Genomic DNA, 27,752 nt, shown 5'->3' on the forward strand with positions numbered 1-27,752 from the left:
AAACTGCCGAATTGCTGGCAGCCAGCAGAAGTAGCTTGCAGTACTACATTCTAACCACAGGAGTCCTATGATTTTCCAATGTCCTAGAGCGCATCAGGGACTTTTGAGAAAAACAAGAGAAGCAAACTTAAAAACTACTGCCCGTTCCAACTGGGCACAAGGGTGGCAAATACTTCTCATGTGACGAGATGGTTTCCTCTTTCCTCCAGGTTCGAGACCAGGAGTTTCCCTACCGGCGTAACTTGGCGAGGATCATTGTAAACGTGGAGGATTCCAACGATCACAGTCCTTACTTCACCAGTCCTCTGTACGAAGCCTCTGTCTTTGAATCGGCTGCCGTTGGATCTGCAGTTTTGCAGGTCACTGCCCTGGACAAAGATAAAGGAGAGAACGCAGAGCTGATGTACACTATAGAAGCAGGTAAGCAAACTGAGAATTAAATAACCTCCATGACTTTTTATGCTCAATAGCAGGAGTGTCAAACTCAAAGCCCACGGAGTGCTTACATCTGGCCCATGGAGCCACCCTGGAAACAATGAAGAACTGGCTCGCGATGCCCCTGGCAGCAAAAATATGGCCCTCCCAAGTTTTGTTTTTGTTGGCAGAGGGTCGCAGGAGGCCGTTGCAGCCAGAAACAGAGCTCAGGCGCCCGTTTTCACTGCCAGAGGGTTGCAGGACGTCGTAACCGCCTGAAACAGAGCTTGGGAAGCCCGTTTTCACTACCAGAGCATTGCAGGAGGTCATCATAGCCCGAAACAGAGCTTGGGAACCCATTTTCGCTGCCAGAGCATTGCAGGAGGTCATCGCAGCCTGAAACAGCTTGGGAGCCCTTTTTCGCTGCCAGAGGGTTGCAGGAGGTTGCTGCAGCCGGAAACGGAGCTCAGGATCCTGTTTTCGCTGCCAGGTGGTTGCAGGAGGCTGTTGCCACTGGAAATGGTGCTCAGAGCTTGTTTTCACTGATAGAGCATTCGGGTCAGCACAAGCGTCCCCCGACACAAGTGACATTGAGCTGGCCACACCCACCCCAGCCCCCCAAAGTCAAACACAACCCTGATGTGGCCCTCAATGGAATCGAGTTTGACATCCCTGCTCAAGAGTTTCATGTACGCGATGTAAGGCGATGTAAGTTTTAACTGCACTTTAAAGTTTGGAGACATATAATCCCAAGGGAAGGTAGGTGTGGTCATTTCCCATAGAAATCAATGGGTTGCAATAAAACCTAATTAGCCCTAATAATGAGCTCGTTGGCTTTTATCTATTTTGCCTTCAAGACAGGAAGTTTTGTTAAGCAGCTGCCTTTATTTGCCTTGCGATGCATTTTATCCTTGTAAAAAATGTTCACGTTATTTTTTGTTGTTGTTGTTGTTGTGGATATGGTTGCCTTTCTAAAGCTAATTTGCTTTAGAAAAAAACACCATCTGGAATGCAACGGGATTTCAGATTAAACTATATTTGATGAGCCACTTCTGAGATGACAGATTCCCGACTTGCTTCTAAAGCAGCAGATAAAGAAATGGCGAGCATAGAATCAAGGCTTTTATTGATTTAGAAATCTTGAAACAAACAAACAATCGTCTCTGCCCTCTGGATTCCTAAGCCCATCCACATTGGATGGACAGACAGACAGACAGAGGCATAACTATTGTGCATATCTGTGGTGATTCCTCGGACATGTTATGGCTGTTTTGGTAACTTTGGATCTTAGAGGGAATCCCCATTGGAGAATGGACTTAGAACTATCTGTAAATGTGTTTTTTATTTTCCATTTTCATTTTCGTACAGTCACATATATACTGTGCATAACTGGGGTCATATAACATTAAACAATAAACACAGCCATTCCTCTTGTCAACAAACCCCCCCAAAATAAAGACCCAATGTACCTCTTTGACCCTCCATACACCCTTTCTTTCGCCCCCCTCCAACTTTCCATCTTCCCTCCATCCTTCCCCTCTATCCTACTTCCCCTCCCCCTCTACGACTCCCCTCTCCCGGTACACTCCCTCCCTTCCTTCTCACCCTCCCTCCAGTCCTCTCTCCCACCCTCTCTACCCCTCTTTCTTCTATCCCTCTACTCCTCCCTTTGGTGTATTTCTACTATCTATTAATATATTCAGCTTATCCTATTTTTACAGTGGAATTATAGAGCAACAGTATACAAGTGCAGTCACATTACTTTAAAATCTAACACATACTATATATCCCCCCTCCCCCCTAACACCCCACCTCCCTCCCCCCCCCCGACTTCCCAGAGCCCGTACACGGTATAGATTTTTAACAAACACAGTCTAAAATATATTAAGACAAAGGAAATAATAAAAAAGGAAATTAATAACATCTCTGCATTGAACTCAGCTTCTTCCTGTTACACTAACTTTGAGCAGCTTAGATTGTTCCTAATCTTAAACATAGGCTATCTGTAATTTCTGGACTTAGAACTATCATCAGGTGGCCTGGAATTCTTTTCATTTGGTCCTGCAGATAGTCCGTGACTTAAAATAGCTCATTTAGTAATCTTTCCAAGTTAACAACAGCATTGAAAATTGACTACCTGAGAGACCGCCTCCTGCCATTTACCTCCCAACGACCAATAAGATCACACAGATTGGGCCTCCTCCGGGTGCCATCGACCGGACAATGCCGGCTGGCGGCTCCCCGAGGGAGGGCCTTCTCTGTAGCTGCACCGGCCTTGTGGAACGAGCTACCCGCCGAGATCCGGACCCTCACCACTCTCCCGGCCTTCCGTAAAGCAATCAAGACCTGGCTGTTCCGGCAGGCCTGGGGCTGTTGATTAATTTCCAGCTCCACTTGATGGAATGGATGTTGTATTGATTTTAATTTTGTATTTTTAAATATTTTAAGTGCTTTTACTTGTTGTGAGCCGCCCCGAGTCCCTAGGGAGTGGGCGGCATACAAATCCTATTAAAGTTTAAAGTGACTTATGGCCATTTTTCCACACTTACAAGTGTTGCATCATCCTCATGTTCATGTGATCAAAATTCAGAATCTGACTCACATTTAGGACATTTGCACTGTCCCAGGGTCATAGGATCAACTTTTGCGACCTTCTTGACAAGCAAAGTCCATGGGGATTCACTTAACAACCGCGTTACTGACTTAACCACTGCAGTGAGTCGCTAAACAACTAAGGCAAGAAAGTTCGTGATATTGGGGCAAAACTCACCTAACAACTGTCTCAGTTAGCAACGGAAAATTTGGGCTCAATTGTGGTTGTAAGTTGAGGACGGCTTGTATTACATCAAGAGTGTCAACCTCAAGACCCGCGGGCCGAATCCAGCCTGCAGGGAGCTTAAATCGGGCCTACAAGGCCGGCTTGGAAATAGCAAAGGACCGGCACGCGGTGCCTCTGGCAGCCAAAACGGGACACCAGGGGGGACGTGCATGCCCCCCCCCCTTGTGGCCCATTTTCGGCCTGGACGGCCTCCTGCAGCACTTTGCCAGCCAAATCAGGGCACTCCTAGTGTTATATATGCAAATGTTAGAGGAGTGTTGAGTATGCAAATAACTGGGGGGAAGGAGTGTTATATATGCAAATGCAAATGTTCCCTGTTACCAGCTCTCTGATTGGCTGGTCATTTGACAGTTGCTTTGGGCTCGAGTATAAATACCCTGACAGTTGCAGGGACGTTTTGAATCGCTGTCATCTCGCAATAAACATCTTACTCTCTGATTCCATGGCTCCTGCGTCTTTCCCTCAAACATATTCAACACCTAGTTCCCCATGCCCCATTTTGGCCAGCGAAATGTTGCAGGTGGCATCCATTTTGTCTCCCCTTCTCCCTCCCCCCCCCGGCTGTTCCGTAGAGGAGAACTGCAATGCTGATCCAGCCCTCGAAGAAATCCAGTTTCACACCCCTGTATTAGATGGTCCCAGGTTGAGCTACTACTACATTCCCAATTTCATTAAGGGTATTTTAAACATCAGCTTACAAAGCACAGGAGACGGGAGCTAAGCAAGCAAGGAATGTTTTATCGTTTCCTACCTGGTACTTCCAGCCGTTAGTGTCTCCCTCCAAACAATTGGTCCTGAGTTATATATATTTCCCAGGCAGTTTTGGAGAAAAGTAGTCAGTACGGGTAGACTAGGAATGAAAGAGAATTTCCCTAAATATACTCCTGGGGGTGATTTGGGTATTTGCTAGCGGTTCCATGGTGATGAATTAAGTGAATCTAACTTTCTCACTTGGAAAAAAAAATTGCCATGGTTATGTTTACTTTTCTCAGTAAATGTGGTGTCCAATGGGATCGATTCTGTTTTTATTAACTTTTTAAAAGTTTGGTGCACTACAGTGATATTACTCTAGGCTCCCTGAAAAATAGATACCTATTTCCTGGGGATTTCTTGAAATGAACATGTGAAGATTTTGCTCTGATGAGCTTAAAGTCCTTCCATTGAGGACCTGTACACTGCACGAGTCAAAAAGAGGGCTGTGAAAATATTTACGGACCCCTCACATCCTGGACATAAATTGTTTCAACTCCTACCCTCAAAATGACACTATAGGGCACTGCACACCAAGACAATTAGACACAAGGACAGTTTTTTTCCCGAACGCCATCACTCTGCTAAAGAAATAATTCCCTCACCTCTGTCAAACTATTTACTAAGTCTGCATTACTATTAATCTTCTCAAATGGGTTCCTATCACCCATTTCCTCCCACTTAACGACTGTATGACTGTAACTGTGTTGCTTGTATCCTTATGATTTATATTGATTGTTTCCTAGTATGATTTGATTGCTTAATTGTACCCTAACACTATCATTAAGTGTTGTACCTTATGATTCTTGACAAATGTATCTTTTCTTTTATGTACACTGAGAGCATGAAGGAAAAATTCCTTGTGTGTCCAATCACACTTAGCCAATAAAGAATTCTATTCTATTTCTATTCTATTTCTATTCTATTTCTATTCTATTTCTATTCTATTTCTATTCTATTTCTATTCTATTTCTATTCTATTTCTATTCTATTTCTATTTCTATTCTATTTCTATTCTTTTCTATTTTTATTCTATTCTATTTCTATTCTATTCTAATTTTATTCTATTTCTATTCTAAAGTAGCTAAGTATCTTCATGGGACGGTTATTAGGTAAACCCATAGCTGGCTTCATAACCAGCATTCACCGAAGATTCATCCAGCTGAAAGAACCTCATTAACAATTTTGATGATGAGATGATTTGGGTAGGATATCTACTATATCAGAAGACAAAAAAATAATAATGAAAAGCCCATCTTGATGAATTGGAAAGACAGGCTTAAAACCAGAGAGACATATAATAAATTCCAGTGCAGTGGGTTTTTTTAACACAAGAAATTAAAATCAAATGTTCTTCACAAGAAGATATATGTGACTTGGTAAAAACAATGTCTGTAAAAGAATATTGGACTCCTGATTGATCATGAGATGCAATTCTAACAAAGCCTCCATGGAATATTAATTTTTTAAGGTGCCTAAAGTAGCATTGTACTCAATGCTGGTCAGGTCTCACAAGTACAGGCATTGGACTTTAAAAATACTCCAGTAAAATGTAACAGGTTCAAAGGACGAGGACAAGTCAAGAGATTGAAAGAATAGAACAGAATAGCAGAGTTGGAAGGGACCTTGGAGGTCTTCTAATCCAACCCCCTGCTCATGCAGGAAACCCAGACAAATGGTTGTCCGATCTCTTCTTAAAAGTTTCCATTGTTGGAGAATTCACAACTTCTGGAGGTAAGCTGTTCCACTGGTTATTTGTTCTAACAGGAAGAGCCAAGGTGGCGCAGTGGTTAAATGCAGCACTGCAGGCTACTGCTAGATCAGCAGGTCAGCGGTTCAAATCTCACCGGCTCAGGGTTGACTCAGCCTTCCATCCTTCCGAGGTGGGTAAAATGAGAACCCAGATTGTTGGGGGCAATATGCTGACTCTCTGTAAACCGCTTAGAGAGGCCTGAAAGGCCTATGAAGCGGTATATAAGTCTACTGCTATTGCTATTACTGCTATTCTTAGTTTTAGTTTGCTTCTCTCCTTGATTAGTTTCCACCCGTTGCCTCTTGTTCTGCCCTCAGGTGCTTTGGAGAATAGCTTGACTTCCTCTCCCTCCCTCTGGAGGCCAGAAACAAGCCCGTTTCCAGCCTTCCCAAACTTCCAGGGGGGCTGCGTTTTTCGCCCTCCCCAAGCCTACGTGTACACCCTGTACCTATCTGTATCCAAAACAGGCCACGTGGAGACTCCGGGGAGAGGTGGGTGGAGCCAGCCATGAGTGGGATTTGGGGTTTCTTCAAACTGCACAGAAACTTATCTAGAGGTTCTCCCGAACCCCCCAGCAGCCCACCTCTGCAACTGGCTTTTCCTGGGAGCTCTAGAACCAGAAGTTTCCAACCTTGTCAATTTTAAGATTTGTAGACTTCAACTCCCAGAATTCCCTAGTCAACATGAAGTCCACAACTCTTGAAGTTGCCAAGGTTTGGACACGCCTGATCTAGACAAAGATATTTGAATGCTTCAAATAACATGATGGCCTTACGGGATTTGTTTCATTCTGTTTTGTTTAATGAAGAGGAGAGTTGTCTTCCCACCATTTAAAAAAAAATGAATACCACTTCCATCTTCCCAGGTCTGATGTGCAGAATTTTAAAAACGGATGTTTTTATTTTAATTTTTTTTAAAAAAATCAGTAGGATTGTTTGCATGGTTTAAAAAAATCAGTAGGATAGTTTGCATGGTTTAGACATTTCTTTCAAAAGGAAACAAAAGAACTAGAACAGCCCCTACCTTGAGCCACAATTCCTGGAGGAGGGGTGGGTGGGTGGGTGTTGGAATTACAGCCGTTTAACTTCACAATTCCTCTGATCTCTTGAGAGGGGTCCCCCCCCCCGAACCCCACTGCTTTGGCAGCTGAATACTTTGTAGTCAAATGACTTGCTCGTCTCGGTGGTGAATGGACAGAGCGATGCCATGGCATCGGTTCAGCAGAAAGAAAGAATAAAACGCTTCTAATAACGAAGGAGGGGAGGCATAGGACGGCCGCCAGGAAGTGGGACGGTGTGAAGCTTTTCCTGCAGCACAATTGTGCAGAAGCTTGAAACCTTTTAATGAGACTTTATCTCTCTATGACCATCACGGGTTCCTTTTTCATCCCTCTCTCTGCCAGCAATTTGAAGCTTCCAGCCTCTGTTTCAGATAAAAACGTGAATTCCCACTGTTTCATTATCTACAGATGCTCCTGGATGTGCGGTAATATAGCTTTCCGAGGCCTCCCTTTCTCTGATCCATGAAAAGGGACTGCAGAGAGGATGTTAATTTTAACGGATGTGTTCAGGCTACAGGCATGGCGTTTTTTTATTTTATTTTATTTTATTTTATTTTATTTTATTTTACTTCCCAGGGCATTCAGTTAACATGAACACTGCACTGGATAATAGAAACCAATAATTGCACACTTAATAACCTCTGAGAGGCCCCATCTTTCATAAACGCCCGATTCTGTGGGGAGCCTCAAACATCTCATCTGGGAAATACCTTATGCACTCAGTGCGCTAGTCTCATTGCTTAGATGGATCATACATTCTCCCTTTTAACGGAATCCGTTGTTCACGCTTTTTAATTTATAATCCAAAAGTACACCTTTTGAGAGGAATATGGAGGAGTTATTTGCTTTAATGAGCCGAGGTAGCGCAGTGGTTAGAGTGCAGTACTGCAGGCTACTTCAGCTGACTGCTGGTTGCATTTCGGCGGTTCAAATCTCACCGGCTCAAGGTTGACTCAGCCTTCCACCCATTGCTTCTTGTTCTATACTTGGGTGCTTTGGAGAATAGCTTGACTCCCCCTTCTTTGTGGCAACCCCTGAGATATCAGAACACTGCTACCATGTCTCCCCTAGTCCTTCTTTTCATTAAACTAGACATACTCATTTCCTGCAACTGTTCTTCATATGTTTTATTCCCCAGCCCCCTAATCTTCTTTGTTGCCCTTCTCTGCACTCTTTCTAGAGTCTCCACATCTTTCTTCTTAAAAGCCTCTGTGATAGAGCACCCATAGCTTCTGAAGGCACTGTTCTGTTTCACTGGTTTAGTTTTCTCCCTGTTAGGAAATTTACCCTTAATTTTAGGTTATGTCTCTCCTTGTTTAGTTTCCGTCCATTGTTTTTTGTTTTGCTTTCTTACCCTTTGGAAAATAGGTTGACCTTCTCTTCCTTTAGGCAGCCCCTCAAATATTGCAAAACTCCTGATGTCCTTCTTTTCACTAGACTAGACAAGCCCAATTCCTAAAACATTCTTCATATGTTTTAGCCTTCGGCTCCCTAATCACGTATTAGGCTCTTTTCTGCACTTTTTCCACGTTCTCTACAACTTTTGTTTTTTAATTATGATGACCAAAACTAGATGCAGTATTCCAAGTGCGGCCTTACCAAGGCATTATAAAGTGGTATTAACACTTCCTGTGATCTTGATTCTGTCCCTCTGTTTATGCAGCCTGGAACTGTGTTGGCTTTTTTGGCAGCTGCTGCACCCGGCTAGCTCATATTTAAGTGATTGTCCATTAGGATTCCAAGATCCCTCTCACAGTTGCTGCTATTGACCCAGGTTTCACCTAATCTATGCTTTTACAATTGGTTTTTCTTGCCTAAGTGCAAAACACTGGTTTTTCTCTACATTGAGTTTCATTTCAATTTTTAAAAAATAGTTGAAAAGGGGATGGGTGGTAAAATTGCACCGGAAGGGACTTTCTAGTTTTCAGGGAAAATAAGAGGCAGGAGGAAAGAAGGAAGGAAGGAAGGAAGGAAGGAAGGAAGGAAGGGAATCTCATGGGTTGTCTCAAAGAAGAGGGAGTCAAACTATTCTCCAAGGCACCCGAGTATAGAACAAGAAGCAATGGGTAGAAACTAATCAAGGAGAGAAGCAACTTAAAACTAAGGAGAAATTTCCTGACAGTTAGAACAATTAAACAGTGGAACAACTTGCCTCCAGAAGTTGTGAATGCCTCAATACTGGAAGTCTTTAAGAAGAAGATGTTGGATAGCCATTTGTCTGAAACGGTATAGGATTTCCTGCCTAGGCCGGGGGTTGGACTAGAAGACCTCCAAGGTCCCTTCCAACTCTGCTATTGTATTGTATTAAAACAGGGGGGGAAAGCCTGTTCGCCTGTCAGTATTTCTTTCCTAAATTCTAAATAGGAATTGCATTTACATTGCTAGTATCAGAAAGAACAAAAGTGATCTAACAAATCAAATGTCCTTTTTCAACAGAGCTACTTTTTATTCTTGAACTGCTAAAGAGACAGAAAAACTACAAGGTTCAGGTCACACCAGCAACTTCACACAAGCCGTTCCATCAAAATGGATCATGGTCTACACCAACAGTGCACAAAAGCATGAAAAAAACTGCACACACACACACACACAGAGACATACAGGGCAGACCAGTTTTTTGCATTTGCAAATGCGCACTCAAGTCTCCATTTTTATTTTTATTTTATTTTATTTTAAAAGGACAAGATATGGTAATCCAAAGAATGCAAGATAAAGGAAATAATACTAAAAACCAAACCAAAGGAATGACCAAAGGAAATGACTCTACAGCCAGCCCAAATCAGAACACGCCAAGCAGAAATATTTTGAAGGGGAAAACAGCTGCCAATAATAGTACTATATTTTTTATGATGGGTTGCTGAGTTGAACTGCGATGCTGGGTTCTTTGTTCTATTGATTGAGAAGCTTTCAAAGTGCCTTTGAAGATAGACATGGTCCCTGCATGTGGAAAGCATCCTGAATCTCAGTATCAACAAAGCAACAAAGATGATTAGGGGACTGGAGGCTAAAACATATCAAGAACTGTTGCTCGAATTGGATAGGTCTAGTTTGTTGAAAAGAAGGACGAGGGGGTAACATGATAATACTGTTCCAATATCTAAAGAGCTTGTGGTGGCCTGTGAGCGGCCAGCGGAGCTGGCAGCAGAGTCAGACAGTGAGGAGGTTGGGGAGGAATAGAGCCAGTTCTGGGGGCTGAGGAAAGCTCAGATGAGGGCTCTGTGTCAGAGGCAGTGAGGGAGTTAGACAGCAGTGAGGCAGAGGAACAGCTGGAGCCTGTTCCCAGTGCGCGCTTGTCCAGAGCTGAGACAAGAACAACTAAGAAAGCAGGGTCAACTTAAGAGTAAAGCCACACCTTGGAGGTGATTGGCCCCTTCAATAGGAAACAAAAGAGGAACAAATGGGGAGTGGGTTTTTGCAGGAAACAATTTGTTCATTTGGTCGAGTCAAGAGTGGAATGTTTGTGTTTATAAGAGACTCTGTATCAAGTTTTGCTTTGCCCTGTGTTTGGAAACTAGTTATCTCGCAGCGCTCCAAACGAGATAAGGTGTGTGTGGATAAACATTCCTCTGAAAGACTGTTTGCTAAGCCTTGCTGACTGTGAATGAAAGGAACCCACAGTTGTGTAAATGAAAGAGGTTTTTGTCAGGACCAAGACTTTGTTTCTTGCTTTCTAAGGAAGTCTGGGTCAGAACAGAGTTGCCATAAGAAAAGGGGGTCAATCTATTCTCCAAAGCACCTGAAGGCAGGACAAGAAGCAATGGATGGAAACTAATCAAGGAGAAAACCAACCTAAAATTAAGGAGAAATTTCCTGACAGTTAGAACAATTAATCAGGAGAACGACTTGCCTCCAGAAATTGTGGGTGCTCCAACAATGGGGAGTTTTTAAGAAGAGATTAAACAACCATTTGTCTGAAGTGGTATAGGGTTTCCTGCTTGAGCAAGGAATTGGATTAGAAGATCTCCAATCTTACCAGCTTTGCTGTTGTGGGTCACTCATCTGAGATCCAGCTTCCCCACTGTAATTTTTACCAAAAATCTTCCAAACATTCATTTGTTTGTTTATTTGTTTATTCGTTCATTCATTCATTTGTTAGATTTTTATCTTGCCTTTATTACTTTATAAGTAATTCAACATGGTGAACATGCCTATAATATGCTCCCTTCTATTTTCTCCACAACATCCCTGTAATGTAAATTGGGCTGAGAAAGAGTGGCCAGCCCAAAATCACCCAGGAAGACTAGAATTCACTGTCTCCTGGTTTCTAGGCCACCATCTTAATTACTACACCAAAGTATCTGAATAATAGGAACTGGCTCTTTAATTATCTTGTGTAAATCTCCCAAAATGAGCTTTTCTCTACCCAAAATAGTTCAGGCCCATACTTTTCTATTTCCTGCCCCAAATCCTTTTCATTTGAAAAATAAGTTAATTCCTGTATTCAGCAATGGACTCGTGTGACTTTTTCTACCTCTCTTCCCTATATTTTGTTTAAAAAAAATAACTTTTGTGTGTATTCTCTGATTGATAAACTTCTGATAAACATCAAAAGCTCAGGTTTCTTTCAGAATAAAGTCCAGATGTGCAGAAAATTCGAAGAAAGTAAATGGGTTGTGAATTGGTAGCTTACAAATTTAAGGATTGGATGGGTTTGGTTTGGTTTTTTGGAGCACACACAGGGATGGAATCCTACCTGTTTAACAACCGGTTTGCTGAGCGGGCGTTTCGCTGCGCGCACATGCACAGTTTACAGAGAAATCACCTCCCAGATTACTCCTGGAAGGAAAACAGATGAGGCGCTGCAATTCACTCTACCGCGCCTAGCAGCTGGGCTTCAGGAAAGGGAATGTAGGTGAATGTAGCGCAGGGGCGGGCATGCAGGCAGGCCCAGCTGAAAGTCGGAGTGAACCGGTTCGCTCCCAGCTGATAGTCGGAGCTACCGGTTTTCCCGAACCAGTAAAATCCCCTGATCACACATACTATTCTCCTAATGTGATGTCACTAAGCGCCCATTGAATGTTCTTCAGTCTCCGATATTATAGTTTGATTTTTTTTTCTCTGAAGTTTAAATTTCACATTTAATTTATTTTTCTTGTTTCATTCTTTCAGGGAATACCGGAAACACGTTCAGGATTGAACCAATTCTAGGCATCATTACCGTGCTGAAAGAACCAGACCTGACCACCATGAACCAGTTTGTGCTATCAGTTAAAGCGTCCGACCAGGGTTCTCCCCCGTTGTCAGCTACTGCCATTGTCCGCATATCTGTGACGATGTCGGACAACTCCCACCCCAAATTCACGCACAAGGAATGGCAAGCTGAAATCAATGAAAATGTTGATTTTGGGACTTCGGTTATCCAAGTCTCGGCGATCAGTCAGTCTACATTAGTGTATGAAGTCAAAGATGGCAACGTAGATGGAGCCTTCGTGATCAACCCTTATTCTGGAGTCATCACGAGCCAGAAGTCTCTTGATTATGAACACACTTCCTCTTACCAGCTCACAGTGCAAGCCACAAACATGGCAGGGATGGCATCAAATGCCACGGTAAACATCCAGATAGTGGATGAAAATGACAACCCACCTGTTTTTCTTTTTTCTCAGTACTTGGGCAGCATCAGTGAAGCCGCACCTGTCAATAGCATTGTCCGGAGTGTGGGAAACAATCCACTTGTAATACGAGCCACGGATGCTGATAGTAATCAAAACGCACTGCTCGTCTACCAGATTGTTGAGTCAACCGCCAAGAATTATTTTACGGTAGACTCTAGTACTGGTGCAATTAGAACGATTGCTGATTTGGATCACGAAACCATTGCTCATTTCTACTTCCACGTTCATGTTCGAGATAGTGGCAATCCGCAGCTTACTGCAGAAAGTCCTGTGGAAGTTACCATTGATGTAACGGATGTCAACGATAATCCTCCAGTGTTCAGCCAGGCAATGTTTGAAACCATCTTGCTTCTACCGACTTACGTGGGAGTGGAGGTTCTACAAGTCAAGGCCGTGGACCCAGATTTAGAAGTCCCGTCTGAACTGACTTACAGCCTGATTGAAGGGAACACAGAATATTTTCTCGTTGATTCAATTTCTGGGGTGTTAACCATAAAAAACAACAGCCTTTCCAAAGACCATTACATGCTGATTGTGAAAGTATCAGATGGGAAATTTTACAGTAGTGCTATTGTGACAATAATGGTCAAGGAAGCCATGGACAGCGGTCTTCACTTCACTCAGAGCCATTATTCTACATCAATCTTGGAGAACAGTACCAACGTCACCAAGGTAGCAGTGGTCAGTGCGATTGGAAACCGTCTGAACGAGCCCTTGAAGTATAGCATATTAAACCCAGGGAACAAATTCAAGATCAAACCCACTTTAGGCCTTATTCAAACTGTTGGCCTCCCGTTTGACAGAGAAGAACAGGAATTATATGAATTGGTGGTGGAGGCTAGTCGTGAGCTGGACCATCTACGGGTAGCCAGAGTGGTTGTCCGAGTTCTCATTGAAGACATCAACGACAATGCTCCGGTATTTGTTGGTCTTCCATACTATGCTGCTGTTCAAGTTGAGGCTGATCCTGGCACTCTGATATATCGAGTGAGGGCCATTGATAAAGACAAGGGTGCAAATGGGGATGTGTCTTACCTATTGAAGGAGGACTATGGCCACTTTGAAATCGACCCTCACAGTGGGAGCATCACTTTGAAAGCGCCCTTTAACTCCGACTTATCCAATATAGAATATTTAATTATTGTCATAGCTAAAGACGGAGGGGACCCGTCACTGTCTGCTTCTGTCGAACTGCCCATCACCATTGTTAATAAGGCCATGCCCATCTTTGACAAGCCCTTCTACACAGCCTCTGTCAATGAAGACATAGACATGAACACCCCGATCCTGAGCATCAATGCTACCAGCCCAGAAGGTCAAGGTATCATTTACATCATAGTAGACGGGGACCCTTATAATCAGTTCAACATTGACTTTGACACAGGAGTCCTCAGTGTCATCAGTCCATTAGACTATGAACTCAATCCCATTTTCAAGTTGACGGTGAGAGCCAGTGATGCTCTTACTGGAGCCCGAGCTGAAGTTACGGTGGACTTGATTATCAAGGATGTCAATGACAATGCCCCAGTTTTTGACCACTTTGCTTATAACGCCACCTTAACTGAAGCCTCCTTGATTGGGACTCCTGTCATGCAGGTCATTGCTACCGATGCCGATTCCGACAATAACAAAATCATTCAGTACCAGATAGTCCAGGACACTTTCAACAGCACGGATTATTTTCACATCGATGGGACAAGCGGACTGATCCTAACTGCCCGCTTGTTGGACCATGAACTGATGCAGCAGTGCAGCTTAAAAGTACGGGCCACTGATAATGGATTCCCACCTCTAAGCAGTGAAGTTCTAGTAAATATCTATGTGACAGATATGAATGACAACCCTCCTATTTTTAATCAGTTGATCTATGAATCTTACGTCAGTGAATTAGCTCCTCGGGGTCATTTTGTGACTTGCGTCCAAGCTTCCGATGCAGACAGCTCTGATTTTGACCGATTGGAATACAGTATCTTGTCTGGAAATGACCGTACCAGTTTTGTGATGGATACCAAGAGTGGCATCATCACACTGTCAAATCATCGGAAGCAGAGAATGGAGTCAATGTACAGCTTGAACGTTTCGGTTTCTGATGGTTTGTTTACCAACACTGCTCAAGTCCATATCAGGATTCTTGGTGCTAATTTGTACAGCCCCGTATTCACACAAAGTATTTATGTGGCAGAAGTCAGAGAAAACGCTGTCCCGGGAACTAGAGTGATCCACGTAAAAGCAACCGATGGAGATTCGGGCGTCTATGGTCAGATAAGTTACTCCATCATCAACGATTTTGCCAAAGACAGATTTGTCATTGACAACAAAGGGCAGATCCTCACCACGGAGAAACTCGATAGGGAGGTCCCTTTAGAAGGTGACATCACCATATTTTTAAGAGCTCTCGATGGTGGAGGGAGGAGCACGTTCTGCACGGTCCGAGTCATAGTGGTGGATGAGAACGACAACGCCCCACAGTTCATGACTGTGGAATATAGAGCAAGCGTCAAAGCAGATGTTGGGAAAGGCCACTTAGTCACCCAGGTCCAAGCTCTTGATCCTGATGATGGAGCCAATGCTAGGATTGTCTACTCCCTGTATAGTGAAGCCTCTGTTTCTGTTGCGGATCTCCTAGAAATTGACCCAGACAATGGATGGATGGTAACCAAGGGGAATTTCAACCAGCTGAAAAATACGGTGCTATCTTTTTTTGTCAAAGCCGTTGACGGTGGCATTCCTGTGCGACATTCCCTTATCCCTGTATACATACACGTTTTACCTCCAGAAACCATCTTGCCTTCATTTTCTCAACCTCAGTATTCCTTTACAGTATCAGAAGATGCCCTCATAGGGAGCACAATTGATGCTCTCCACGTTTTGCCAAACCAAGGCGTCGCCTACAGCACAGTCAACGGCGATTTGACCGGAAACAACAAGGATGGAGTTTTTATTATAGAGCAAGACACTGGCATTATAAAACTGGACAAGAGGCTGGATCATGAGGCAGATCCCGCCTTTCATTTTAAAGTGGCTGCAACCTTACAGCTTGATAAGGTGGACATTGTGGTCACCGTGGATGTGGACATTAAAGTTCTAGACATCAACGACAACAAGCCTATTTTTGAGGCAGCCAAGTATGACACGATCGTAATGGAGGGAATGCCAATAGGGACTAAACTTGTACAAGTCAAAGCAACCGACGCAGATTCAGGAGCCAACGGTCAAGTCACCTATTCTCTCTTAACAGAATTAGATATTGACCGGATCTCGGAAGTGTTCACTATTGACGGCAACAGTGGCTGGATCAGCACCTTAAAAGATTTAGACCATGAGACGGATCCTACTTTTGCCTTCACGGTGGTTTCTTCTGACTTGGGAGAAGCCCTGTCCCTCTCCTCAACCACCTTAATCTCCGTCACTGTGACTGACATCAACGACAATGCTCCTGTATTCCAGCAGGAGATGTACAGGGGGTCTGTGAAAGAGAGCGACCCACCGGGAGAAGTTGTGGCTGTCCTTAGCACTTGGGATGAAGATACCTCTGACATCAACCACCAAATCAGCTACCATATTACAGGTAAGTTTTCTTTCAAAGCTGGTTGTTTCCCCTAAGAAAGTATTAAAATGCACGTGTTCAAGTTAAAAAAATGATACAAGTGGAATTAATATTAGAAATAAAATGTAATTATTTGTATGAAAATATAAAGTTGGGATTGCTGAAACGCCACCCCGAGAACCCATCAGAGAAAACAAATAAGCAAGGGCAACAACGGAAAGGAGGGAGGATGAGGAGGGAAAGGAGGAAAGGGCAATGCAGAGGGAGGGGAATTAATAGTAGTAGAGAGGGGGAGGGGGAGGAGGAGGGGAAGAAAGAAAGGAGGAACAAGAGGAGGAAAGAAGAAAGCAGAGAAGGGAGGATGAGAAGATGGAAGGATCAAGGTTGTTGCAAAATAAGATGGAGGCATGGGGTGGCAAGAAAGTGATCCAAACTGTATTTATTTATTTATTTATTTATTTATTTATTTATTTATTTATGTATTTATTTATTTATGTATGTATGTATGTATGTGTGTGTGTGTATGTATGTATGTATGTATATATATATATATATATATATATATATATATATATATATATATATATATATATATATATGTGTGTGTATATATATGTTATATTTGTGCTGATAAATAAATAAAGGGAGACTAGTATAGATCTATTTCAAGCTATTTAGCTCTCATCAGCTAGCCACACCCTTGTTGGGAATCGAACCTGTGCTCTATTGCCTCTTAGGCAGATGTGTTAACCATTGAGCTACAGAGCTCGACTCCTTATCAGCCAGCCAGGGTGAAACGTATATATTTAAAGTCACAACCCCTAGTATGCCCAAATATGGGAGGAAGGTCCCATATTTGGTGTGTGTGTGTGTGTGTGTGTGTGTGTGTATGTATGTATGTATATATATATATGTATATGTATATGTATATGTATATGTATATGTATATGTATATAAATAATGTAAAAATAATCATAGAGGCTAATGATGAATAGACAATGTTAATAGCAATTATAAGAATATATATTTGTGAATTAATTTGAAAGGGAACATTTTTTTAAAAATATTTTTTTTAAAAAAGCTACTTATTTTCCCGAAAATAAGACCTGGTCTTATTTTCTTTTGGGCCCCAAAATTAGCACCAGGACTTGTTTTTTGGGGGGGGGATGTCTTACTCCCACTTAACCTTAGGACCACCACAGCCAGGCCTCCCATGGCCTGACACCTTTCTTGCTGCTTTCTGACTTCTGTGCCCGCTTGCAGCCAGACACCGTGTGGCTCGTTGCACCAGTGCCACCACTCGTGGCAGGCCACGCGGAGCATTGTTCACTGGTGCAACATGCCAGGCGGCATGCTGCCATAAGTGGCGGCACCGGCGCAACAAGCCAGGCGGCGTCCTGAAAGTGGTGGCACTGGGGTGATGTGCCACGTGGCATCCAGCTGCAAGCAACCACAGAAGAGGTCGAGGAGTAGCATAATAGGTGTTGGGGCATGGGAGACCTGGCTGTGGCGGTCCTAAGGTGAACAGGCATGGGGCAGCTCCACCCCCCACCACCCTAGGTTGATTTTTACGCATGCGCCTCATACAACCACATGGTGGGCATGGTTTAACTAGGGTTTATTTTGGGGGTAGGACTTATATTAGGTGCAATCATGAAAACCAGGCTAGGTCTTGTTTTCTGGGTAGGTCATATTTTCGCAGAAACACGGTATAAAAAATAAACATACCGGGGCAGTTTCAGCTTTGCCAGCAGATGGTTCCACATTCCAGCCCTGGCTTCTCTGGTTAAGAAGAATGTTGGGTAGCAGAAATAGGCAGACCCAGATTTTTCAGGTGGTCCTTATTTAATGACCACTTGTTCAGCAACCGTTTAAACCTACTTTTGACGGGTCCTCAAACTTCCCACCATCATAGCATCTCTGTCCTGGGATCCTGAGCCCTGGTGGCGCAGTGGTTAAAGTGCAGCACTGCAGGCAAACTCTGCCCCCAGCCTGGAGTTTGAAGGTTGACTCAGCCTTCCATCCTTCCGAGGTTGATACTGTAAAAGATGTGTGGACTTCAACTCTCAGAATTCCCCCACCAACAAGGCTGGGGGGATTTAATTCTTTATTTAAATCAAATCAATTGTAACAGTTAAGTCCTTGCTTAAGTGTAGTACTCTACCAGTGCTGGATTCCGGGCGGTACAGCCCGGTACGACTGTACCGGTAGCACCCGGGAGCAGCAGCCGCCATTCTGGTATGGTGGCTTGTTTGGCCCACCCGCCTGCTCGCGTTCCATAGCTGTTTATCATGCAAATGGCCAATTGCGCACAAGCACAGAGCGTGTGGCGCCTGTGCGACCTCCGCCGAGCAGCTGGGTGTCAGGGGCAGTGGCATGCACATGTGTATGCAGCGCACTAGGACGCTCGGCCCCATGCACAGTGTACCGGTTGTGACGGGATCCGGAACCCACCACTGTACTCTATCCATTGAATGTTATATGGTTATAGATCCAGCTAGATCAAGCCATTCTCAAAGGTTGAGGTTCTGGACCTAACCTGCAATCAGAACGCCACTTGCATTGAGTCCCCAGTGGTTTATTAAGCCGGCTTTCGGCATACAGTGAGTTCTGAAAAAAGTAGGACTAAACTTTGTGCTGGGAGTCTCCGCCTCTCAGAGCTTTTTGAATGCTGGAGCTGTGCCCTTCCGCCTCCGGAGGAGCCCGCAGGCCCAATCAGCTGATTGGTGGGCTACCGGCAGAGTCAATCAACAGCCCATTTGGCCGGCTTACAGGCAGTTACGATCCAGGCCGAATGCAGCCCAACCAACAATCAGCTGTTCGTCGGCATCGTGTTGCTTGCCACTGCGCTGATTGCCACTTCGGGACCAGGGCAGTTTTGGTGCTTGACAGCCATATTGTGTGAATTGCCTTCTCCCTTAATGCCATTTGTTCTCCACCTTCCCCAGAGTGCAATTTAGCAGCTCTGAGAACTGGAGAGCTGCCATCACTAGCAGCTTGATCCAGGTTCTGGATCAAGCTGGCTGAAAACTCAAGACCCCTGGGACCATAGCTCAGATTCACAGATCCTTTTTCCCCCCATCCCCTTGGGGTGTTTATTCGGTTTAACCTTTAAATTGTGAGCAAAGGAAAATGGAACATTAGCTTTTTAATTGGCTAGGTTTGTGCCCTGCTACCATGGAAGGGGCTCTATTACCAATTATGATTGATGAGCAGGATTGTAACATTGCGCAAGGAAGCAGAGACAATGAAGAAATTTCTTCTTGGAGATTGGCTGAGGTCAGGGGAGGGTGGGTTTTAATTAAAAAACCCTTCTCTGAATTTCTAGATAGCGAAGATCAGTGAAACGCTCATTTCTTTTATATAAAAAAACCCCAAACTGTCAGTGGAAAAGAATGGATGCTCACTCCGAATGGATAAAATAATAATAGGAGTACCAAAGGTGTTTTTCAAAAAGGCAACTGGACTTTGTTTTTTCCTTGAAGACATTTTACTCCTCATCCAAGGAGCTTCTTCGGTTCTGAACTGAAGAAATTCAGAACCGAAGAAGTTGAATTGAATTGAATTGAATTTATTGCACTTATATGCCGCCCTTTTCCCCGAAGGGGACTCAGGGCGGCTCACAATCCAAGTCAGGGAAGGGGATACAGATAAGGGATAAAAAGACGAACAAAACAATACACAATTTAAAAGCACACAACAACCATACCATTCGAGGAGGGGGGCAAAAGCTCTTTAGCCCCAGGCCTGTTGGAACGGCCAGGTTTTAAGGGCTTTGCGGAAGGCCTGGAGGGTGGTGAGGGTTCGAATCTCCACGGGGAGCTCGTTCCAGAGGGTCGGAGCAGCCACAGAGAAGGCTCTCCTCTGGGTAGTCGCCAGCCGACATTGGCTGGCGGATGGAATTCGGAGGAGGCCTAATCTGTGGGATCTAATCGGTCTATTGGAGGTAATTGGCAGCAGGCGGTCTCTCAAGTACCCAGGTCCAATACCATGAAGGGCTTTATAAGTGACGACTAGCGCCTTGAAGCGTATCCGGAGACCAATAGGCAGCCAGTGCAGCTCGCGGAGGATAGGTGTTACGTGGGTGAACCGAGGTGCACCCACGATTGCTCGCGCGGCTGCATTCTGGACAAGCTGAAGTCTCCGAATGCTCTTCAAGGGCTGCCCCATGTAGAGCACGTTGCAGTAGTCCAGTTCCTTGCATGAGAAGCGAAATGTCTCCAAGGGAAAACAAAGTCCAGTTACCTTTTCAAAAAAAACATCTTTGGGACAACCGTGACCTGGATGACTGAGAATCTCCATAGACAATAATAATAGCACCCTGTTTCCCTGAAAATAAGACCTCCCCGGATAATGAGCCCAATTGGGCTTTTGAGCGCATGCACTAAAATAAGCCCTCCCCAAAAATAAGCCCTCCCCAAAAATATTGCAACACAGCAGCAGCCATGAAGTGCTCGCACTCACCTCCTCCTGCCCTTCAAAAATAATAAGGCTTCCCTGAAAATAAGGCCAAGCGCTTATTTCGGGGGTCAAAAGAAAATAAGACCCTGTCTTATTTTCGGGGAAACACGGTCGTTGCTGTGCAAAATAAGCTGACTTTGATCAAGATTGTGGCCACCGAGAAATGGTGGGCAGTCACATCCTTGGCTGTGTCCTTTCCTTCATTCTCCTTTTGTTGAAGAATGATTGTAGAACTGCTTCTCTTATTTGCAATTTAAGATACACGCTTCGTGATATACCAAATTGATTGCGGTCCAGAATTTGGGTTACCTGCCCTCCAGTTAGTTAGTACTTTTTGTAACCAAGATGTACAACCTAGATAAGAATTTTTACTGTGTATCTGTGGGAAGTATGACAGGGCAGCAACTAATATCAGGACGTTGTCATGAAAATTTTGCAGACTACACACCCAAGCACATAGCATCGTTTTGTCATTGTGTCAGCTTCAGCCAGAGACACATACATCTATGTGTAGCTTTGTCATCCAGGTCTTTGATGCAAGTGTTTTTGGACACCTTTGTGTAACTCCTAAATTGGAAGACCTGTGTGTGAATGCTTGCCATGATGGCACAGTGGTTAGAATGCAGGACTGTGGGCTACTTCTGCTGACTGCCGGCTGCCCGCAGTTCAATTCTCACAGGCTCAAGGTTGACTCAGACTTCCATCCTTCCGAGGTGGGGAAAATGATGATCTGAATTGTTGGGGGACAATAGGCTGACTCTGTCAATCACTTAGAGAGAGCAGTAAAGCACTGTGAAGCGGTATATGTGTAAGTGCTATTGCTATTGCTTGCTCAGCCCCAACATCACTGTGACCTTGAGTAGGTAGAGCTGATCCACCAGACTTTCAACCAAGATTTCTTCCTTACAACCCTTGGGAAAGTTGAGTATTAACCTGTCCACATTGGAAATCTGTGATGAACGTCTGGTTTGTCTGTCTCGGAGTTTTCATGAACTTTTTGATGGCTAAGAGTTGAACAAAACATTTCAGGGTGAATGATGTGGAGTAGTGGGCAAGTCATATTTTTCAGACAGATCGAGTCAAGGCAAGACTGTTTTCCCAGGCATTTTAAAATAAAATCTGTATTAAGACATGTTCTTTTCATGTATCTTCCTTCTCCCAATCAGTAAATCATTATCATGACCCCATAATCCCTTGCAGGGTGAAGTCTGGGCAACCTGAGTGGAGATAGCAGAATGTTTTAATGGCCCGATGCCCTTCCTGTTACCAAAGCAGAGTTTTGTTCAGCAGATGTATTCTGCTGCCCAGAGAGAGAAATATCTGCCTCTACTTAGGATCGAACTCACAGCCTCCTGATTGTGAGGCGAGAGCTCCCCCTCTAGGCCACTGCACCACTCCTTCTCCCAATCAGTTAATGTTTTGCCTTTCTTGGGCATTAAATTCAGCAGGGCAGTTGGAGCTTCATCTATGGGCTTCCCCTCACCCCCCCCCCAAAAAAAATAGATTGGACACCAAAGATATTCCTAAAACCTTAGCTTGCTGCCTTCTTTCCACGAAGCACAATATAATCTTCATCAACAGTTCCCAAAAGTCAAGCTGTTTTCCTATCTTGTTTGCTACCTAAACATTCTTTGTCGCTTTTTAATCCGGTAGATAACCAGGGACCTTCCAATTTCTTTGTTTTGTGTTTATCCAATTTCTTCATAACACCGGATACAGTATTATCTTCCCCACCACCTACCACCTGCCTTGTGACATTTATTTGGGGAAGGGGTGGGGGGAGAAAATGGATGGCCAGCTATTACTAAAACCCTTGAGAATTTGTTGGCCTTTGCCAGTCCAGCTGAATTAATAAAAAGGGGGGGAAATGGCAGGTGCCATTCAGAAAACTCTCTTCCAGTGGAGCAGGATTGCCCTACAGCTGGCCATTGTAGTGAATGGGGTGGCTTCGCTTCCATGGCCCTGGGAAGAAGATAAATAGGAGTTGTCAGACTGGTGTTTCCTGTTTATTCCAAGATGTTGCTTCCAAAACACAGCAGTGCTTGTGCACCCAAAGCGAAAGGGATAATAAAGGCTGTGTCATACAGCTTTCCAAGACGGATGGAAACATCCCTATCCCACCGAAACATCTGCTTGCCCTCATTAAACAGAGATTGTGCCATGCCAAGCTTGAGCCTGGCGATGCATTTAGATGCAAACCTCGGGACGTTTTTTTTCACTAGAGAGTATTGTGATTTTTTTTTAAAGTGCATAAAAGGCCATTCCACGCTCGTAGCAAATGCACGAAGCAATAAAGGTGTGTGATGGCGAACCGATGGCATGAATGCAACAGGGGGCAGAGCCCTCTGCAGGGCTGCGAGCCGTCACCCAGCTCAGCTCCACTGCCCATGTGCGTGTGCCTCCTGCCGGCCAGCTGATACTTGGGTCTCTGCCAGGCATGCCCCGGGGGGGCGTACACGGGTGATGCACACACATGCACAGGGGGCAGGAGGTCACGCACACATGCATGGGGGTGGGGGGAGCATGGAGGGGTGAGGTGTGCCCCCCATGGCCCATTTTTGCTCCAAGGAGGCTGTAGGGAGGCCTACTAGGCCCAAAATGGGGCACAGGAGGGGTCGCACGCACATTCACAGGGGCGGGGTAAGCACAGGGGGGTCATGTGCGCAGGGGTGGGGGCGAGCATGGGGGGAGTGTCCCACATACATGCGGAAGGGCAGGGCACGTGGAGGGGGGGTCGCACGCATATTGCATTATGGGTTTCGGGCGGCTGTGCTTTCGGCACGCGACAATAAACAGGTTCGCCATAACTGGTATAGGTGATCCTCGGCTTACGACCATGGTGGAGTCCCAGATTTCTATTGCTTAAGCGAGATAGTTGTTGAGTGAGTTTTGCCCCATGTTACAACCTTTCTTGCTGCTGTTGTCAAGTGAACCGTCACAGCTGTGAAGTTAGTAATATGGCTGTTGAGTGAACCTGGCTTCCCCCTTGACTTCAGAAGGTCGCAAAAGGAGACAACGTGACCTCCGGGACACAGCAACGGTGATTAATATGAACCACTTGGCAAACTTCCGAATTTTGACCAAGTGACCATAGGGATTCTGGAACAGTTGTAAGTGTGAAAAAAACAACCATAATTCACTTTTTCACAGTTTCTGTTGCAAGAGCCAAGGTGGGTAGAGTGCAGTACTGCAGGCCACTTCAGCTGACTGCTATCTGCAGTTCAGCGGTTCAAATCTCACCGGCTCAAGGTTGACTCAGCCTTCCATCCTTCCGAGGTGGGTAAAATGCAGACCCGGATTGTTGGGGGCAATATGCTGACTCTGTAAACCGCTTAGAGAGGGCTGAAAGCCCTATGAAGCGGTATATAAGTCTAACTGCTATTGCTATTGCTACTTCAGACAGTCACTAAGTAAAGTGTTGTAAGTTGAGGACCACCTGTACCCTTCTATGAACAAGCAAACCGATCAACCCTTGAAAGCACACAATGCATGGTGCAGTAGGTTTTTGTAGTACTTTAGATCAGGGGTCTATGGACCGGCCACAGTCTGCGGCATGCCACAAACCGATCGGCACAAACAAGCAAAACCCCATCCGTGGGATGCTGGCAGCACGCGAAGCCACTCCCCCTCTTGTCCGCGGAAAAAACCTCTCTCCGCGGAGCTGCTCCCTGGTTCCCAAAGTTTGGAGGGTGGCTGCTTTAGATATCTGGAGCTCTCAGAGGTCCTATAGAGTCTGGGGAGATTTTCATTCTGAACAAACAGGCAGGGAATTAGAATAGAATAGCAGGGTTGGAAGGGACCTTGGAGGTCTTCTAGTCCAACCCCCTGCTTAGGCAGGAAACCCTATACCAATGATGACGAACCTTTTAGGCACAGAGTGGCAAAACCAGAAGGCACACCTCGGAAACCAGAGAACCAGCTGGTTGAGCTGGGTCGATGGGGCGCATGCCCACAGAGAGGCCTCTGCACACATGCCGTAGGTCCCCCATTATGGCCGCATACCAATTCAGACAAATGGCTATCCAACATCTTCTTAAAAACTTCCAATGTTGGAGCATTCACAACTTCTGGAGGCAAGTTGTTCCATTGATTAATTGTTCTAATTCTCAGGAAATTTCTCCTTAGTTCTAGATTGCTTCTCTCCTTGATTAGTTTCCACCCATTGCTTCTTGTCCTGCCCTCAGGTCCCTTGGAAAATAGCTTGACTCCCTCTTCTTTGTGGCAACCCCTGAGACATTGGAACATTGCTATCATGTCACCCCTATTGATTCAAAAAGCAGGTTACGTTTTCCGAGCAAAATGAGAGAGAGAGAGTTGTTCAAAGGATCAGAAGCAGGACGGGAGAAGAGAATGAGGCAGGTTACATTATTATTGGAATGCTTTGGAGAATGGATGGCTCATAAACAGAATTTACAACAGTATTAAATTTGGAGCTGGTCAAAGATCTCATGGTGAATGGAGGCTATGAACATGTAACAGAGAAGGCACTTCCTTCTTGCCAGAATCTGACCCGTTATTAATCCCAGTGATGGGAACATGCTGATTTACTGATTCATTAGCGTTAAGGATTCCACGGATTTTAGGAACACCTGTGAAAAGAGGGAATAATTCTTTTTTTACGAAGGCAGAAGAGAATGGGAAACTTCTAATAAAACCCTGAAGAGAGTGAAAACATCCCACCCATTCCACATATAAGCTCTCCCAAGAGCACAGTAAGCAGTTGTACCATTTTACATCTCTTGCTGGAGATGGATTTTCCACATTTTGTGCACGGCCACCACCTTGCCTCAGAGGTAAATCTAATAAGTGTTCGGAGTGCACTACGCACCATTCTCATTAATTATCCTCCCACCCCACCCACCCCCTTTTAATTCAGTCGTCTACTTACTCCGCTGGCGAGTTCGTTAAGTAAATGGTTCATGCATGATTGTATTTACAGAACGGCCTTTTTGAGCCTCAAAAATGACAGAACGGCTTTGGCAACGCAAAACCAAGCACACAAATTGATCCCAGCGGAAAGTTGTAGCCTACACAATGTGTCCATTGTGGGGGCAAGCTTATGATCCCAACGCTCGGCCGGTAGAAAAATTCATACTTTATAAATCCTCAAAATGGCAAAAGGTTTTAAAGAATGTCCGTTTCTGATCTTGGAAGTCAATGTAGCGGTGTGCCTGTGTAATAATTTTGTAGAATTCCTATCTCAATAAGCAAAATGAAAGCACAAGGCCCATGTTCAGGCTAAACACATCTTAGCTTTCATCCTGCTCAGCTTTTTCTAAAACAAACGCAGCTTGGTGACATTTGATATTTTAGTATTAATGTTGACTGCAGAACCGCGATGAACATCAGCAACAGACGGTTATGTATATACAAAGGCTTGGCAATGTATAAATACTTGCTCTACGGTCTGCAAATAATTTACTCAAGAGACTTGTTTGCCAGACTCATATCAGAGAAGACTTAAGTATGTGAAGCTAATCCATTTCAAACTGATAACATTATTTGCTGTTGTGAACCTCAGACTTATAAAAAGGAGATAAACAGAACTCTTAGCTCAGCTCCAACCACTGCTAAATGCTATGTAACGTCATGGGAAAAGTGAGATCAACAATGAAGCTGTATCTTTTTTTGGTCACCTCGGTTTGATTGCGAGAAGATCTCCAAGGTCCCTTCCAAATCTGTTATTCTCCATCTGACTGGCAGCTGTCAGACTAAGGATATCACATTTCGTTAAAATGAATTCATTCTATTACCGTATTTTTCGGACTATAAGGCATATTTTTTTGTCTCCCAAAAGGGGGTGAAAATGTCTGTGCATCTTATAGACCGAATATTGCCGAAACCCCGCCCACCCGCCGGCCATTTTTTGGGCTCTGCATGCCCTGTTTTCAAACCTTCTTCAGGCCTTTTTTTCAGCCCATTTTCAAGGCTTTTCTTGGCCCGTTTCCAAGGCTTTTTTCAGCCTGTTTTCTCCAGAAGAAATGAGCCAAAAAAGGCCTTGAAAAGGGGCCAAGAAAAGCCTCAAAAAGGGATTGAAAAAAGCCTCAAAAAAGGCAAAGCCTCAAATACGGGCCGAAAAAAGCTGCAAAAACAGGCCACAAAAAAGCCTCAAAAACAGGCTGAAAAAAGCTTCGCAAATGGGCCTAGAAAAGCCTTAAAAACGGGCCAAGAAAACCCTCAAAAATGGGCCCCGAGCCTCAAAATTGGACCGAAAAAAGCCCCCAAAATGAGCCAAAAAAGCCTTGAAAATGGGCCAAGAAAAGCCTCAAAAATGGACCTAAGAAAGCCCCCAAAATGGCCCAAAGAGCCTCAGAAATGGGTAGAGAAAAGGCCCCCCAAAAGGGCCAAAAGTGAGGCCAAAATCCTTTCTTTGTTGTTGTTTTCCTCTTCTAAATTTAGCTTTGTCTTATAGTCAGGTGTGTCTCATAATCTGAAAAATACGGTAATTCATCAACCTTTCTCATTCTGGGTCTAGATATTATTTCTCTGATCACAGCCACGCTCTGAAAACAGCTCTCACAGCATCCTTCGGCCCAAAAACGCTTGCCCTGATATTTTTTTGCCAGTTTTCTCCATTGCTCCGAAGCTAAAAGGGGGCAGGAAAAACAACAACAACACATTGAATTCTGCAGAAAGAGATTGGGTAAAGTGGCGAGAGAGAATTCTTTTCTGGGCAACAAGGCTTTATAATGCTCCAAAGTAAGTTCTCCTTTCCCTGCTACCAGAAAAATTAAGCCCTTTTTTTTTTCATATGTCAGTCCGAGTGGGTTGGAAAAGCAGCAAGGCGATGAGGTGAATCCCGTATCAAGCTGAGCGCCAGATTTTAAATGGCAAGAAAAAGGTTAAGTCCCCTGCTCGTCTGTGCTTGTACATGCAGATCTCTTCGGCAGAAACAACAGAGCCATACTGTGAGCCCTTTGGATAATGCGCTTCTTTCCCAAAGCGTTCTTAATTCGGTGCAATTTGCTTGTGCCGGGGTCACATCTGCGGAGGAAGAAGTACACCTTTGGGATGAGCTCAAGACGACGGCCCTGTTTTCGCAAAAAGGAACTGTGCAGCCACACCAGATAGCAAGTGCGTTAAGCGTGACATTCCTTGTTTCTCTCTCTTTTGCTTGCCGTTCTGTGACTGTCCTTACATCTAGGCTTAAAATCAATTGTTCCCTGGAAGCGAGAGAACTTTAGAGGCTTGAAAAGATCTCACTTTCTCACACTGATTAAAGTTCTCCTTTTTTGGCGGGGGACAGACAAAAATAAACAATTCCCTTGAGGAAGGGAGCAGTGGTGGGATCCTACCAGTTTAACAACCGGTTC

The 27,752-nt window shown here is 44.5% G+C and overlaps 1 protein-coding gene across 1 annotated transcript in view; it reads left to right on the forward strand.

Moving 5' to 3' along the window:
- The window catches only part of FAT3 (FAT atypical cadherin 3), a 417,794-nt gene that overhangs the window by 281,822 nt on the left and 108,220 nt on the right, over window positions 1-27,752 (forward strand). Inside the window, 2 exon segments of the mRNA XM_032219713.1 lie at window positions 210-420; window positions 11,926-15,999. Coding sequence (XP_032075604.1) covers window positions 210-420; window positions 11,926-15,999 — 4,285 coding nt within the window.

This window comes from Thamnophis elegans, chromosome 6, assembly GCF_009769535.1.
Source record: "Thamnophis elegans isolate rThaEle1 chromosome 6, rThaEle1.pri, whole genome shotgun sequence".
NCBI lineage: Eukaryota > Metazoa > Chordata > Lepidosauria > Squamata > Colubridae > Thamnophis > Thamnophis elegans.